This window comes from Ammospiza caudacuta, chromosome 26 (genome assembly GCF_027887145.1).
Source record: "Ammospiza caudacuta isolate bAmmCau1 chromosome 26, bAmmCau1.pri, whole genome shotgun sequence".
Lineage (NCBI taxonomy): Eukaryota > Metazoa > Chordata > Aves > Passeriformes > Passerellidae > Ammospiza > Ammospiza caudacuta.
In genome coordinates this window covers 3204737-3221162 of record NC_080618.1, presented here as the reverse complement: position 1 = coordinate 3221162, position 16426 = coordinate 3204737, and the positions used below count along the sequence as shown (strand labels likewise).

The window sequence follows — 16426 nt, the reverse complement described above, 5'->3', positions numbered from 1 at the left end:
GCAGTACAAGTTTTTCTTCCATGCACCACTGGCAGACAGGGGAGGTAATTCCCAAAGGGAATTTATTGTTTTAGCAGAATTTATTCTTTTAGCAGAGTTTCCTCCTGTTTCACCCAGAGGGGAGTGATGAGGCCATGGACCCGTGAAACAAAATTGTCACATCCAAATTGTCCCTGCAGGGCCCAGAGCAGACCCTTCCCTGCTGCTCCCACTCTGGACTGGATGTGTTCTCTTATACATAAATCAAATAATCCACACAACAATTTTCCACTGTTTTAATGCCATGTCAGAATATTTATTCACATATTGATCCAAGCAAAGACCATTTGAGGAGGAATTTATTTTAACACAGTTTTGAAACCTCACTCTGGCTCCATTTCACTTTGGAAAATTTTAAACCTTCTTTCTTCTGCCTTCTCCCTCCACCAGCCTCTCCTGTAACCACACACCAAATCCTTGGTTTAAAGGGCAGAAGTGACTTTGAGGATGGAATTTTCAGGTGCTAGAACACCACAGAGGTGAAGCCCTGGGGTGATTTGGTGGAGATGAGCTGGGTGAATATCTGGGGCTTTGTTCCTGAGGTGCCTCGGGGACGGGGAATTTGTGCTGCCTCCCTCCCACCTTCCCCAGGAAATGGTGATAACTGGACTTTTTCCATGGGGTGGAACATTTCCAGCCACTCCCCTTTTTTCCCCTGCTTAATATTCCTGTAGCAACACCAGGAATGTGTTGGGTTGGAAAATCTGGGTGTGGGAAAAGCTCATTTGTTTCCAGTGTTATTGAGCAGCAAGAAATGAGAAGTTCCTGAGCAAACCTTAGGACCTGGTGGGGTTTGGTCCTTTCAGCTCTGCCAAGCCAGGCCAAGTTCCCTCAGTGAGCCAGAGAGGATCATTTCAGATATCCTGGGAATTATTCTGCTGTGTTTTCCTGCCTAATTTTCCTATTCAGTAAAAATAAAATACTAAACCATAGTAAATTACTGCTGCTGGCTCCTCACTGTTCAGTGCTGCTGGGAGTCACGGGCCACGATTCCAAAACATGTTCAGTACAAATAGGATTAAAGATGAGCTAAAATCATATTTATTTAGGTAGTTTCTGTATGAAAATCCAGTGGAATTCGGGTTCTGCATTACTGGTCCTGATTTCATGAGCCCTTTCCAGGCCTGGCTTCTCAGGGAGCCTCGAGAGCTTTGGGGTTTGGCCTCAGCTTTGAGCTTTGGGGCGGCCCAGGGGCACTGCCCAGGAAATGGAGCCCATCTGGCCCCGTCAAGGCGCTGCTGGGTTAATGAGAGAGCACAGCTTTGTCTGAGAGAGCTCCCAGTGTGTCAGCGAGCCCAGCTGGGAGCTCTGCTCTGCAGCGGCTCCATGGAAATGCATTTCCAGCCTGGGCACCCTGGGGGCAGCGGCTGCCATCTGGCTGTGCCCTGCAGCGGCTGGGACAGCACGGGGACAGGCACAGGGATGGGGACAGGGACAGGGACAGAGCAGGGACAGGGAGAGACCTGGAACAGGACAGGGACAGGGACAGGGACAGGGACAGGGACAGGGATAGACCAGGGACAGGGAGAGACCAGGGACAGGGAGAGACCTGGAACAGGACAGGGACAGGGACAGCTTGGGATAGGGACAGCTCAGGGACAGGGATAGACCAGGGACAGGGACAGACCTGGGACAGGGACAGGGACAGATGTGGGACAGGGACAGATGTGGGACAGGGACAGGGACAGATGTGGGACAGGGACAGCCCTGGGGCAGAGCCGGGGCTGCTGTGGCTCCGGGCAGGGCTGGGCTCGCTCTGGGTTAACTGAGGCAGGAAATGTCACAGCCAGGGCAGCTCTGGAATGAGGGATCTTGTGCTGGGAGTGCCCAGGGAGGGACTCGGGAACGGTGCAGGTGACAGGGAGGGACCAGTGCTGGTAATTTCGGTCCAGTGGGAGATGTCCCTGCCCGTGGGACAAGGTGGATTTTAGGTCCCTTCCCACCCAAACCATCCTGGGATTCCACAATAAGATCAGAGCCGATATTTCCTCATGTGAGCTAAACTTCACTCCCTCGTCCTCCTCCACCTCCTTTTATCCCCTCCCCTCACGGATCTCCTTTAGATTTTCTCATGGTGGTGACAGAAAAACCACATTTACTCACCATGGCTTCCTTCAGATCCCTGATCCTGGAATTCTGGTACGAGCCTGGGCACTCACTCTGCTGCTCCTCCTCTAAGTTTTCCATTTCATTTGGAATCTGGATTGGAAAAGTGACACGAGGAAGTGACACAACCTTCAGGAAGGGAGAAAGGAGATTTTTCTGCCAAAAGCAACCCCAGGTACAGATGGAGATGAAACTCCAGCACTGCCATTGTGTGGTGGAGTGTTCCACTGCACACCTGGCATTCACCTTCTCCTCATGAGCCCCAGGATGCTGAAATGAGGAGGAACAAGACATGAAATATTGATTGGAAAAGAGGGGAAAACCACTGCTGGGAAACCACCACAGCCTTCCACATGTGCTTTGTCATTTAATTGCTGAGCATCCACCACCTGCCAATTGCCAAAATGTTAAGGGAAGTGGAGGATTTGTCATCAAATAACCCATCAGAAGGCTGGAATATAGGGAGAGGATGAAATCAGATTTAACCTGGACCTCAGAGCTCTGTCTGTCCCTTGGAGCTGGCTGCCCAATTTATTCAGTGAAAGTTCAAAGAGATTTTACTCACAGTGATTATGAAAATGTGTATTTTCCCCACACATTAGTTTTATTTCTGCAATGTGCTGTTCTCTGTGCCAGGCTGACAAATGTCACCTCACCCCTGTTTTCCCAAATCCTCCTCCAGCCAATGTGTTCATCCCCAGACCCGGGGGTGTTTGGGGGACAGACACAGGGACAGATGCAGAGAGAAGCCTTTGTCTCCATTTTGGCTGCACTTTTTGCAGGCCAGGGCTGTTTCCCAGCCCAGGACCCACCTCCTGGAATGGCCCCAGCAGGACCTGGGTGCTCCTCTTGCCCCCTGGCTGGAGGCCATAGGACCAGTGCTGGGCCAGGCCCAGCCCCACGGCCAGCACACACAGCAGGACAGCGGCCACCATCCTCCTGGGCTTCTCCATCCTGGGGAGACAAACCACACCAAAAACACACCAAAAACACACCAAAAATACACCAAAAGCCTGCTCATAAAGGCCCTGCAGCTCCTGTTGTACCTTGCAGAGGGGGGGAATGAGGCATTTCTGGCATGGAATGTGCTGAGCTGGAAGGGGCTCCCAAGGACCGTGGAATTCCAGCTCCTGGCCCTGCACAGACCCCCCAAAACTCCCACCCTGTGCCTGCCCCAGTTCTGACCTGCCCCTCCTGGCCAGGAGCCCCAGCTGGATTTGCAGCCTCCCAAAGTCTGGATTAGCTCACTTGAAAGAGATTGGACATCTGAAACATTTGGCTGCAGATCTAAATTAGGATTTCTGAGTTGCAGGCATGTGTGGACCTCAAAGGTTGCATTCCCTGCTGGTGCTTGGCAGATGTGTTCAGCTGGTTTCTGCTCTGATGTCCCTGCTCTTAAAACCTGCCCTTTGCAGTCTCTTCTAATTTTTTTTTTTTTAATAGAAGCATCTGTAAGCACTGGATAAATAAAAAAGGAATGTGGGATGCTGTTCCAGCACATTACCTGCTGCCTGAGAGGTTGTGGAGTAACTCCAGCTCTTCTCCTCTGGAAAATGTCTGTAAATGTGCTCCCACCTCACTTTTTATAGCCAAGAACCCCAGTGCCACCCTGTTCCCAGTAGGAGACTTTTCCATTTCTCCCTCCCAGGCTCAATTTTGGTGTTCCTGTTACAGTGGCTGTCATGCAGCACAAGCAAAGCCCATAATTGGGACACCCTGGTGCAGCAATTAAATCCAGCTCTTTTCTCTAAAAGTCATAAAAGTAACAGCTTTCCTTTTAAGAGGCTGTAAATCCCACATTGGGATCCAGATGATCCTGCTGGGAAATACAGGAGTTTTCTGTCACTGAGTTCTGGTTCCTTCAGTAAAAGTTCTTGGGTGAGTCAGTCTGAGGGTGGGAAATGGCTGAGGAATTGAGCTCAGTTTTTAAGAATCCTGGAATGTTTTGGGTTGAAAAAGACCTTAAATTAATCCATTTCCACTCTGCCATGGACAGAGAACCTTCCCCTATCCCAGGGTGCTCCAAGGCCCATCCAGCCTGGCTTGGGCAATTCCAGGGATGGGGAATCTGTGATCCAAGCAACACCTCCTGCCCATTTCATTTGTGTCAGGCATGAAGGGAGCAACCCTTGAGTGCTCAAACAGGAGCACCAGTGCCCAGAGCAGCTTGAAATGCTCCTCCTCAACATTTAACTTCAGGTGCCTTGGTGGTGTTCCTTGCTCTGTAAAATGCCAGGTGGGATTAGCCTGGGTGAGTCCATGACTGTAAATGTGCTTTGCTGGCAGGATGGAGTCTGGTGTGAACAGGATCTCCAAATCCTTTCTGGAAGGACCTGGAGTGACAGGGACGAGGGGGAATGGGTTTAAACTGACAACAGAGTCAGAAAGAAATATAGAATTGGGGTTTATATCAGGACAAATTCCTTCCCTGTGAGGATGGGGAGGGGCTGGGATGGAGTTCCCAGAGCAGCTGTGGCTGCCCCTGGATCCCTGGAAATGTCCAAGGCCAGGCTGGACAGGACTTGGAGCAGCCTGAGACAGTGGGAGGTTTTGGGGATGGAATTGATGGAAATGATCCTTAAGGCCTCTTCCTACCCAAACCATTCCATGATTCCCTATTTTTCAATCTCAAGGGCTTGTGCACTGCAGATTTATAGACTTGCTGGCATGCAGGATCTCAGTTCGGTACTTTGGACTGCAGAAATTGTATTTTTCCCCACCTGGCTGCTCCCCTGCCTTGCTGTGCATTGAATGTCTCATGTTCCCTGTTCTCCAAACATCCCATGGCCTCTTGGAGCTTTAATGGATTAAATTCAGTAATTCAGTAATTCAGCGAGTCAATAATTCAGGGAGGATTTGGTGACTCTCAGCAGAGTCACCCTTCCTGCCCCAGAGCTCCTCCCTCTCCTGGCAGGGGCAGCTCCAGCTCAGCTGCTCAAGCTGTGACAGCAGCTGGGCTCAGAGCAGGAATGTGGGTTCAGAGCAGGAATGTAGGTTCAGAGCAGGAATGGTGGATCCAGAACAGGAATGGTGGGTTCAGAGCAGGAATGGTGGATCCAGAGCAGGAATGGTGGGTTCAGAGCAGTGGTGGTGGATCCAGAGCAGGAATGGTGGGTTCAGAGCAGCAATGGTGGATCCAGAGCAGGAATGGTGGGTTCAGAGCAGCAATGGTGGGCTCAGGCAGCAATGGTGGATCCAGAGCAGAACAGCTGGGTTCAGAGCAGGAATGGGGGATCCAGTGGATCCAGAACAGCAATGGTGGAGTCAGAGCAGGAATGTGGGGTCCAGAACAGGAATGGCAGGTTCAGAGCAGGAATGGTGGATCCAGAGCAGAGCTGTGGGGTTCAGAGCAGCAATGGTGGATCCAGAGCAAGAATGTGGGGTCCAGAGCAGGAATGGTGGATCCAGAACAGGAATGGTGGGCTCAGAGCAGGAATGTGGGGTTCAGAACAGGAATGGTGGGCTCAGAGCAGCAAGGGTGGGTTTCAGAGCAGGAATGGTGGATCCAGAACAGGAATGGTGGATCCAGAACAGGAATGGTGGGCTCAGAGCAGCAAGGGTGGGGTTCAGAGCAGCAATGGTGGGCTCAGGGCAGGAATGTGGGGTCCAGAGCAGGAATGGTGGAGTCAGTGGGCTCAGAGCAGCAGTGGTGGATCCAGAGCAGAAATGGTGGATCCAGAACAGGAATGGTGGGCTCAGAGCAGGAATGTGGGGTTCAGAACAGGAATGGTGGGCTCAGAGCAGCAAGGGTGGGTTTCAGAGCAGGAATGGTGGATCCAGAACAGGAATGTTCCTGCTCCTCCAGCAGGTACGTGGAGGCACCCAGGGGTTCTCCTGTGTTTGGAGCCTCCTTCCTGCTGAGCGTTGCACACGTGAGGGTTATTTAAAGGTAAAGCAGGGTTGGTTTGGACATTCACAGAGCTTTGCCCAGTAACTGCAGCTCACTGAGCACCACTACCCTGGCTCTGAGCACTCTGCCCTCAGCTCCCAACAACTTTTTCTCCCCAGGTTTCTGGGGCTTCCACAGGAATTGGATTTTATGATCCTTGGGGCCCTTCCAGCTCAGGATATTCCACGATTCTCTGACCATTCTGCCTCCAACTATTTTATTAAGCCAATATGAAGGGTGGGGACAAAAAGGCTGAGAAGTCTTGGGGAGGGATGACAAACCAAAACCAATCCCATGCAAATTCCCCCAATTAATGGCTCAGAGCTCCCACAAGCACAGCTGTTTTTCCAACAGGTATTTTATACTTGAAACTAAAAAATTCTTGTTCTTCTCACACAAACCAGGTAAGATTTGGGGTTTTTATTAAAATGAAGACAACCAAACCATTTTCTTCTTTCACACTTTTTATTAATGCAACTTAAATTAGCTGGAACCTGCAAATTCTGCACAGGGCTCTTGCCACAGCTCTGTCCTGGCAAAAGAGGTACCAAAAATCCAGCTGTGAATGATGGTGCCACATGCTGTGATTATTCCATAGTGCTTCAGTGAAAGTTCAAAGAGATTTTATACACAGTGATTATGAAAATAGATATATATATATTTTTTTCCATACAATAGTTTTACTTCTGCCAGCTACAAAATATGATAAAGAAAAATAATTCATTTGTTTCTCTAGCCCTAGGAATCTTCTCCTACTGCAACAGACACAACATTCCCACTGAAAGCCATGAGGTGTGAGAAAGGACTCCAAAGTCACACTGGAATATTTCCCTGGAATTTACAGGTCATTTCTCCAAGGATATTGTGTTGTCCTAGAGCTTGATCCAGAGGGATCTGCAGGAAATGATCCCAGTTCTGAACCTCGTGGCTCTGGGATTTTGAGCCTTGGAAGTTCACATCACTCACCTGAGTCAAACCAACTAGAAAAGGAGGGAAAATCCTGCAATTCCCCCCAAACACATCCTCTGCTGACCCTCAACCATCTCTGATCCTCCCAGCCTGGGGGCAAAGCAGCATTTTTGTAACAACAACTGAGACAAGACGACAGAAATTGCACTGCAAGGGAGAGACAACCCCCGGAGACCTGTGGAACTCCACTGGTTCTTACTCCTCCTTTGTATTTCTACAGTAACAGCTTCATTTCCTTAAATTCAAGGTTAGTTTTAACTTTGGGGTGGTTTAAGCATCTGAGGTAAGTTCTTGATGCACCTTTTTTCTTTTTTTTTTTTGGTATAGTTTCTCCATGTGCTTTTTGATTGTGTGTAAAATAAAGGTGGTGTGAGCTGAGAACTCCATGGATCCTGCAGGGGAGCAGCTCCTTACCCACACCAGGGTGCTGAGGCCCTGCCCAGAGCTGCTCTGTGCCAGGCCCAGCAGCTGTGGGAGGGCAGGGAGGGCTCCTGGCCCCAGGCAAGAGCATTTTACAGCACCTGGAGCAGCCCAAACACAACAGGAACACCCAGCTGGGAAAAGCCCAGGGAGCTGTCAGGGAGTCTTTGCATAGAGCACGGAGGGGAAACAGGGAAATGTTCACCTGCTGAGGTGGTGAGGGGAGGGCCCCTCTGCCTCTCTCTGCTTTGGTGCCAGCTCTGGACTCTCCTCTCTGCACTGAGTTCACCACAAAGGGTAAAAACTGCAGCAGCTGCAGCCTGGAGTGGTCAGGACATGTGAAAGCAGGATTTGTGTCACCAGCTGTGACTGACAGTGCACCTCCACACTCATTTGGAGAGGATTAATTAAAGATATCCAATTAGTGAGCAATGTTCCCATCAGCTTCCACCCCAGCAGAGCCCTGAGCACCCCCTGGGGACACTGAGCCCCCCCTGGCATGGATCCAGACTGGAAATACACCTGTAAACCTCAACTTGGTTGCTACTGTACAGGAGTAACATCTTCTATTCATATTGCAGCTACAGATTTAATAAATAGAATTGCATATATTGTGCTTTATAAATTAAAATGCATTCCAAAGTGAGGCAATGCTAAACAATGAAACCATTGAACCTTTCCCCCCCAAACCAGCCACTCTCTGCTTCCAGCACCAGCCCCCTTCCTCACTCTGCTCACAGAGGTACCAACTCTCTACTGGTACCTCTGAAAACAAAAATTCCCTCCCCAAAAGTGATCAAAAAGAGTTTACCTAGGCACTACTGCAAATGTAAGGTGGCTAATAACCATGACTGTAACTCAGGAAGGGGAGGAGGTGAAGCAAGTCACGATGAATGTCTGATTCCTTCCTCTCCAGCATCTTCTGCCCCTATCTGACACTCTGGGACATGTGCAGGGGTGTCAGCATCTCCTCAAAGATGGCTCCTTTCACGTTGGATCCCCTCAAATTTGCTTCTTGCAGGTCACAACCTGACAGATCACAATTCTGAAGGGGGAAGGAAAAACAATGTTAACTGAATAGAGACAGAACTCTGCTCAAAGTTTGACTCCACTTCCCATAACTCCCTTTAACTTTGCAGCTGGAGAAAAGCCAACAACCCCCTGAACTCCCATCTTTTTGTACACATACAATATATGTGTACACATACATAATATGTGTACATATTATATTTATATATTGCTGTCATCTTATTGCAAATGTTCCACACTTTCTTGGTGATTTCTCACAGGCATCTCCTCACAGCACTGACTCCTTCTTCTTCACAGCACAGCCAACAAACTCCAGCAGCTCCTCTCACCCAACTAACCCACTCTTTTTTATCTCATCCTTATCAGACACAGCTGTGGCCTGTTCCTGATCTTTGATAATCAGTGCAGCTGCAACTCCTCAGGGGTGAGATTACCTTCTGCACTATTCTATGTCCCCACAATATTTATGCCTGGGAAACAACTGGTGTTTGTGCCCACCTCCAGGTCAGTCCCTGCCAGCGTGGCCCCTCGCAGGTTGCAGTTCTTGAGTTTGGCGTTTTTCAGCGTGGCCACTCTCAGGTTGATGCCGGTCATCTGGCTGCCCTCCATGTCCACTCCCTTCAGGTTGGCACCTGCAACACCCACAGAGGGCTGAGGGAACCAGCCACGAGGGCAGCAGCTCCAGGAGAGGCTCCCCCACAGCTGGGTGCTGGGGGTGACCCCCAGGTGTCACAAAGTCTCTTTTTGCCAGCCCCGAGATAGGAGGAGGAGTCAGGATTCCTCAGCTGTGGTTTCCAAGGTTTATTTTGGTTTGTTGTGGTTTTGTTTCTTTTCTGTTAGCTAGAACATTCTTCTCCTGACCTGCTGAGGTCTGTCTAGCAAGTGGATCCGTGGCACACTGACCACCTCAGGGTGGTGTTGTCTTTTTCTATAAGAACTACCTGTACTTTATTTACAGTAATTTTCCAATACCTATCCCCTATGTTAGACAGTCTGTCTCTACTCTAAACCAATCCAAAATTGCCACCATCACCCAGAAGATGGAGACCAAGAAGGACAGGGCATGCCCAAATTCCTCCATCTTGGCTTCTGAACTGCCATTCTAAAAACCCAAAATTCTGCTTTTTTATCTTGTAACAAACAAACTATCATTCCACTTAAACTCTCATGGCTTGTGAATCCTCACACAAGGTTGGTAATTTTCTCCATGGGTCAGAATTGAAGGCACAGGGGTCTGGGGCTCTGTGCCAGGGTCTCTGAGCCCCCAGGCAGGGGTGGAGCCCTCCAGGACAGCCAGAGGGATGTGCTGGGATCTGACACTGGGCAAACTGGGAGAGGCCAAGGCACAACTGGGAATCCAAGGATTGTTTGGCAGAACCAGCCCAGAGCTGTGGGCTCTTCGCAGGGACTGTACAAACACATAAATGTACAGGCACAGGGCAGATTCCAGGGAATAATTAACAAACCAAAACTTACCTTCCAAATTAGCTTTAAGGCCTGATGGATCTTCAAAGTTGCAGCCCTTCAGGGATGCTCCCTCTGCGTTGGAACACAACATCTTCACCCCCTGCAGGTTTGCACACTGCAGACACAGGATGTGAGTCACAAGGGTGTTGATAAACACAGAAATCAGCACAACACAGATTTAAATTCTGCACTGAACCCCCAAAGCACAACCCCCCCGTTACTGTGAGGAAGTGTGGGAGTGCTCTAAGTGCAACAATCACAGAAAACATTGGGAAACTGATTTTTTTGTTCCAATTCCTGTTTCAGGAGACAAGTGCAGGCGGCCCAGGCTGCCCAGGGTGCAGCAGCCTTACATCCAGCACAGATCCAGACAGGTCAGCTCTCTCCAGGTTGGCACAGCACAGGTTGGCATGGGCCAGGTTGCAGCGGCTCAGGTTGGCCATCTTGAAGTTGATGTAGCGAAGATCCAGGCGGGAAAGGTCGGCCCCACTGAAATTCAGCCCCTGCAAGAGCAGTGAACACCCCCAAAGTGGTCACAGAGGGGAAGGGGGAGCTCTGGACACAAAAAAAATTAAAAGAAAACACATCTGGGCAGTTGTGTACATAAATCTATGCAGATAAACAATGTATTGACACACGACCAGCACCTTAAAGGGGCTGAGAAAAAGATGGGAGAGACTTTTACATGGACAGAGAATGCCAGGACAAGGGGCAAGGGATTTGGAGATCAGGTTTAGATGGGATATTGGGAAGAAATTCCTCCCTGTGAGGGTGGGAAGGGGCTGGGATGGAATTCCCAGAGCAGCTGAGGCTGCCCCATCCCTGGAAGCATCCAAGGCCAGGATGGAGCACCTGGGACAGTGGGAGGTGTCCGTGCCCATGGCAGATTGGAACAAGATTATCCTTAAGGTCCCTTCCACCACAAACCATTCCATGGCCCTATATAAACACTCACAAGATCATTTAATCTATTACATAACAACATGACATGTAAATGCAAAGCTCCCAAGGTTTGGTATTTCCTTAAAACAGGTTGTGGTTTTAAACTGTAAGAGGGCAGGGTTGGAGGAAAGGATACTCGGATCTTTCCTTGAAACAGGCTGTGGTTTGGAACTGTAAGAGGGCAGGGGTGGATCAGGTGTCAGGAAACAATTCCTGGAGTTTTGCTGGAAGACAAAGGCTGAGCTCCCTCACCTGGCAGCGCAGCTCGGACTTGGTGGGCGTGGCCAGCAGGAACCGGACAAACTCCTTCCGAGAGATGGGAGAGTGATCCTCGGCTGGCTGCGAGTTCTGGGCAGGGGGACAGGGACAGCTCTGAGTCACAGCTCTGAGTCACAGCTAACAGCACCCAGTTACAGCTCACAGCTCTGAGTTACAGCTCTGAGTCACAGCTAACAGCACCCAGTTACAGCTCACAGCCCCGAGCTGCAGCTCTGAGTTACAGCTCACAGCTCTGACTTACAGCTGACAGCTCTGAGCTACAGCTCACAGCTCTGAGTTACAGCTCTGAGTTACAGCTCACAGCTCTGAGTTACAGCTCTGAGTTACAGCTCACAGCTCTGAGTTACAGCTGACAGCTCTCAATTACAGCTGACAGCTCTGAGTTACAGCTCACAGTTACAGCTCTCAGTTACAGCTCACAGCTCTGAGTTACAGCTCTGAGTTACAGCTCACAGCTCTGAGTTACAGCTCACAGCTCTCAGTTACAGCTGACAGCTCTGAGTTACAGCTCACAGTTACAGCTCTCAGTTACAGCTCACAGCTCTGACGTACAGCTGACAGCTCTGAGCTACAGCTCACAGCTCTCAGTTACAGCTCTGAGTTACAGCTCACAGCTCTGAGTTACAGCTCACAGCTCTCAGTTACAGCTCACAGCTCTGAGCTGTACGTAACAGCACCAAGTTACAGCTACCAACTCTGAGCTACAGCTGACAGCTCTGAGTTACAGCTACCAGCTCTGAGTTACAGCTCACAGCTCTCAGTTACAGCTCACAGCTCTCAGTTACAGCTCTGAGTTACATTTGACAGCTCTGAGTTACATTTGACAGCTCTGAGTTACAGCTGACAGCTCTGAGTTACAGCTGACAGCTCTGAGTTACAGCTGACAGCTCTGAGTTACAGCTACCAGCTCTCAGTTACAGCTCATAGCTCTCAGTTGGAGCTACAGCTCTGAGTTACAGTTACCAGCTCTAAGTTACAGCTCAAAGCTCTCAGTTACAGTTAACAGCTCTCAGTTACAGCTCTGAGTTACAGCTCACAGCTCTCAGTTACAGCTCACAGCTCTCAGTTACAGCCCTCAGTTACAGCTGACAGCTCTCAGTTACAGCTCACAGCTCTCAGTTACCGCTGCCAGCTCTCAGTTACAGCCCTCAGTTACAGCTCACAGCTCTCAGTTACAGCTCACAGCACCAAATTTCACATTCCCTGCCAGAGCAGGACCTGCCTCCAGGGCTCACAGACAGCAAGGTACCTTAATAGCAACTTCCAGGTGTTCAATGAGGGAGTCGATCCCAAAAAACCTGGCTTCTTCCAGAACCCCTAAGAACAAAGCAGGGCTGGTTAATGCAGGGAATTGCTGAGCCAGAGAGCAGCACCCTTCTCTCCCCTTACTGGAGAACACACACACATTCTACTGGAGGTAACTGGGGAGAGAGAAACAGTTTGCTTGCAGCTAAAAGGAAAAACACAACTCAGACACAACATTTCAAACAGCAGCATTAGGTTAAAGAGATCCACTCCAGCATTCCAGATATTAATCCAATATGGATTTTTAGTGCTCCAAAGAGAAATAACCAGCCTGTCCTCATTAAAGCAAGCACATGGAGCTGCACTCTGAGAATAAATCCACCAAAGGAAAACTCCCAACCACGGGGATGAGCACACAAAGCTCCCCCGGGCTTCACCACGGGCAGAGCTTTAATTCCAAGGAGGAAAAATTAATTGAGATGTCAGACAGGTAATACCTACCTAGCAAATGAATGCCATCATTTACACACAAAGCTTTAATTCCAAGGAGGAATCATGAATTCAGGAGATGTCAGACAGGTAATACCTACCTAGCAAATTAATGCCATCATTTACAATGAGCTGTCCGTGCCGCAAATAGTTCAAAATGGGCTCAAAATACTCGGGACTGCGGTCAATGAGGAAAGCTCCTCTAGGATCTTGCTTATTCCCCCAAGCATCTGTTTCCACAACATATATATATATAAAATTACTTTTGATGTAGTAATAGAAGAGCATTTGCTTCAGTTTTCAGAGTTTTTTACTACCAAAGGCACTGGAATAGCAAACATTCCACTTGGAAGGGTGGTTCGGAGAGAGAAGGAAGGAAAAGAGGAGTGGGGGGAAAAATCAGCTTAAAATGAACTTGTTCCTGCTCTGAATAACTCAATTTGCACCACATACAAAAGAATCCTGGCTAGGATAAAAGCAGCACTGAAATTTTAGTCTGCCTGTCTCCCCAAGGCTGCCTCGTGCACTTTGCTCTTTGGCTCTGCTGACAAAACTCAGAAGATGCAACAAGATGAAAACTTCAAATCAAATACACAAACAAAGGACCCAAAGTACCCACAATGATGGGAGCTGTGTTTGCAGCCTGTGAGACAGATGATCAACATTAGGTGGTGGGATGATAGAAATAAAGCTTTAAAAAATAATTCCCTGTTCTGCTCTGGTACTTTAACATACTCTGGATATTTTACTTTATGAACAAGAGCCTCATCTTGACAGTGACTTTTGCCTACTTTGCTCATTTATTACTTAAAAATAAAGTTCATCTCAACATACTCACCTTTGTCTTTGAACATGTGTGCCAGCATGCTGTCAGGTTCTTTGTTAACCAAAGTGCTCCTAGGAAACAAAAGCAGCCCAACTTTACTTTTCTTTCATCTGTAAATGTTTCAGAATTAATTTCTTGCAAAACTTTGGTGGCAAACACAAAATACAGAGAAAGCTGCAGGAGTCCAAGACCTCCTGCTTCACAGCAAGTTACTTTTTGAGGTCTTTTTAAGGTACATTTTAAAATACATTTTTAAGGTGTTTTGCTTTATTGGAAGGAAGTTTTGGAAGTTTTGGAAGAGCATTTTTACCGGGTGGTGGTGAAATATCTGCCTCCCACATTGAGAGTCAGCCAGTCTGTGTGGGACCCTGTCAGCTCCTCCTGAGCTCTCCCATCAGTCTGAGGGTCTGCAGAGAATAAAGCAAGCAATTACTGGGAAAATTGTTAATATTCTTTAATTACAAAGAGGTATCTTCTGAAAACACCACAAAATACAAACTCTTCAGTTTATATGAAAGCAAAAGAAACTTTATTAAATAAAAGGTTAAAGATAAGAATTAGAGACTCACCAATGAAGGGCTCCCCTTCACAGACAAACAAAACATCATCATCCCTGAGACAGGAGGGGCAGAGAAAAAGAAGGTTAATCAGAATTTATTGTTCATCTAATTGACTGTGGAGCCTTTCCTGACTCTTTCAGGTAAATTATGACCAGTGGCATTAGCTGGAACTTCTGATTTTTCTCTGTATTTTGCAGGTTCTACTGCATTGGAATGGACTGACTTCACCAGAGATTTTATCTGCAGCAGCCAGGTAGGGACCACTTGTGTAATCAATTAATTCTTACAAAAAAGCTGCTTTCCCCCCAGCCTGGAGCTATTCTGTGAAGCCAAAGTACTGCCAGAATTTGTTTCCTTTATAGAAAACCCCCATTGCAGGGCTGACTGAAACAGGGGGGATTTCATGGCACAAACATTGCCCTGAACCAACACAGGAGGAGGTGAGAAGGCCTCAGACACAGCTTGTATCAAGTTCTGAATCAATAAATGGTTTGAAGTTAAAAAGACACGAAAGGACCTTTGGGCATCCTGGCTGGAAATGACCATATCTGCTTTTAGGGAAAGCACCGGGTATGGATTAAGGAGGATTAACAGGTCAGTCCCTTAATCCACAGCCCTGATTTGCCTTTTTCTGGCTGATCCTCACCTAATCAAAGCAATATCATCAATGAGCCCCCCCTTCCCGTTGTAAACGCTGGTGGCTTTGATCCCAAGCTTGTTGCTGGCCACAGAGAGCAGATCTGAGAGAGTCCCATACACAGCCACGACCTGGGGAGGAGAGAAGAGCAGGCTGTGAATAAAAACAAACCCAGAAACTGTGCTCCAAAAGTTCTGCCCCTTCAGATTGAGCAGGGCCATCAGGAGGAGCAAAATCCATTTGGATCTCGACCAGGAAAGAAGGGAAAGGAAAACCAGGGTGACTTGCACAGCTGCCACCAAACCTCACTGCAACAGCAGGGAGGGAATAAAGGCTGGGGCTGTAGGAATATAATTCAGTTTATTTCTCTAAAGAAATATCACTACTTGTTCTGTTTCAAATGTACTTCCCTCCCTAGAACCAAGGATTAGAGGAGAGGCTCATGAGCTGTCCGCCCTCAGTATGTGGATGGAAAATCAGGATCACAGACACAATTTAGCAGAACTGCAAGGCTGAAATGCATCCACAGGAACCCCTGCACTCGTGCCCGGCTGGAAATAACGGGATCATGAGCAGAATTAATGGAATTAATAATTAATACAGTTAAAGCACAGTCATATCAACATTTACACTCAGAATGTGATGGAAACATCAGGATCATGGTTTCTCTGTGGAACTGCATCCCAGGGCCTTTTCCTCTGCTGGACAAGCACTGCTGGGCCTCTGAATCGCTATTTTCAGTCCTGAGGCGATTTTAGCGAGGTTTTAAACAATTGAATGCGATTATTGCCCCGGGTACCCGCACGCAGGGTCCCTGTCCCCGCAGAGCCCTCAGCCCCCAGCGGTGCCCGGCACGAGCGGCCGGACGCGGCTCCCTCAGGGCACCGAGCGTGACAGATCGCGCCTGTCGCGATGCCCCGCACCGGCACTGAGGGGGACCCCGCGCCCCGCTCCCGCCGGCCCGGCCCGGTGCCCCGGGAGCTGCGGGAGGGCGGGCAGGGCCCCGCGGGAGCGGCCCCGGCCCGGCCCGGCCCGGCCTCACCTTCCCGTTGCGGGCGCTGCCGTTGACGAACAGCGTCACCCGCCTCATGCTGCGCCCGCCGCCGCGCCGACACCCGGAAGGGGCGGGCGCTGACGGGCAGGCCCCCACGGCCAATCAGCGCCGCGCTGCGCCGCGTCTCTGCCCAATGGGCAGCGAGGAGGCGGGCCAACGCCGGGACGACGGCCAATCGCGAACAGAGGAAGCGTCTATATTTGCACAACCCCTCTGCGATTGGTTGCCGCCCGTCACGTGCGCCCTGGCCGTTGAATGAATTCATTTGCTCATTTTATTTTTTTCTCCCGTACCAAAGCGGTGCTGCGGCCCAACGGCCGCGATCTCTCCGCCGGCTCAAAGAGTCCCGCGGTCCCCGCCCAGCCCCGCGCGGACCCCCGGGGCACAGCAGCGGTGAGGGGCCACCCCCATGTCCCTGCCTCCCTGCGGGGCTGTCGGCAGCGGGGCGGCTGCTGCGGGCGCTGAGGGTGGGGAA

At 49.5% G+C, this 16426-nt stretch overlaps 2 protein-coding genes across 2 annotated transcripts; both read right to left on the bottom strand.

The window, feature by feature from the left end:
• Window positions 1-393: 393 nt before the first annotated feature.
• GNRH1 (gonadotropin releasing hormone 1) lies at window positions 394-3098 on the bottom strand. Its single transcript, XM_058820237.1, has 3 exons — window positions 2958-3098; window positions 2143-2238; window positions 394-435 (listed from the first exon to the last, which is right to left on the bottom strand). The coding sequence occupies exons 1-3, from the start codon at window positions 3096-3098 to the stop codon at window positions 394-396; spliced, it is 279 nt and encodes a 92-aa protein (XP_058676220.1).
• A 3382-nt stretch (window positions 3099-6480) lies between these two features.
• On the bottom strand, window positions 6481-15987 carry KCTD9 (potassium channel tetramerization domain containing 9). The gene is made up of 12 exons (XM_058820184.1): window positions 15940-15987; window positions 14907-15028; window positions 14270-14313; window positions 14011-14107; window positions 13713-13771; window positions 12976-13104; window positions 12390-12457; window positions 11114-11209; window positions 10273-10422; window positions 9929-10034; window positions 8951-9084; window positions 6481-8468 (listed from the first exon to the last, which is right to left on the bottom strand). Exons 1-12 carry the CDS (start codon window positions 15985-15987, stop codon window positions 8352-8354), a joined length of 1170 nt encoding a protein of 389 aa, XP_058676167.1. The 3' UTR covers window positions 6481-8351.
• Window positions 15988-16426: the final 439 nt, after the last annotated feature.

Bases quoted from the DNA above. Each gene is read 5' to 3' on its own strand.
- GNRH1 (XM_058820237.1), bottom strand. From the start codon at position 3,098: ATGGAGAAGCCCAGGAGGATGGTGGCCGCTGTCCTGCTGTGTGTGCTG. The intron at 2,239-2,957 runs GTGGGTCCTGGG...TTTCCAATCCAG, and splicing joins TGCTGGGGCCATTCCAGGAG to ATTCCAAATGAAATGGAAAA. The intron at 436-2,142 runs GTGAGTAAATGT...GTGTGGTTACAG, and splicing joins GGGATCTGAAGGAAGCCATG to GAGAGGCTGGTGGAGGGAGA.
- KCTD9 (XM_058820184.1), bottom strand. From the start codon at position 15,987: ATGAGGCGGGTGACGCTGTTCGTCAACGGCAGCGCCCGCAACGGGAAG. The intron at 11,210-12,389 runs GTACCTTGCTGT...CCCCCTGCCCAG, and splicing joins ACCTGGAAGTTGCTATTAAG to AACTCGCAGCCAGCCGAGGA. The intron at 10,035-10,272 runs GTAAGGCTGCTG...CTGTGTCTGCAG, and splicing joins TGTCTGGATCTGTGCTGGAT to TGTGCAAACCTGCAGGGGGT.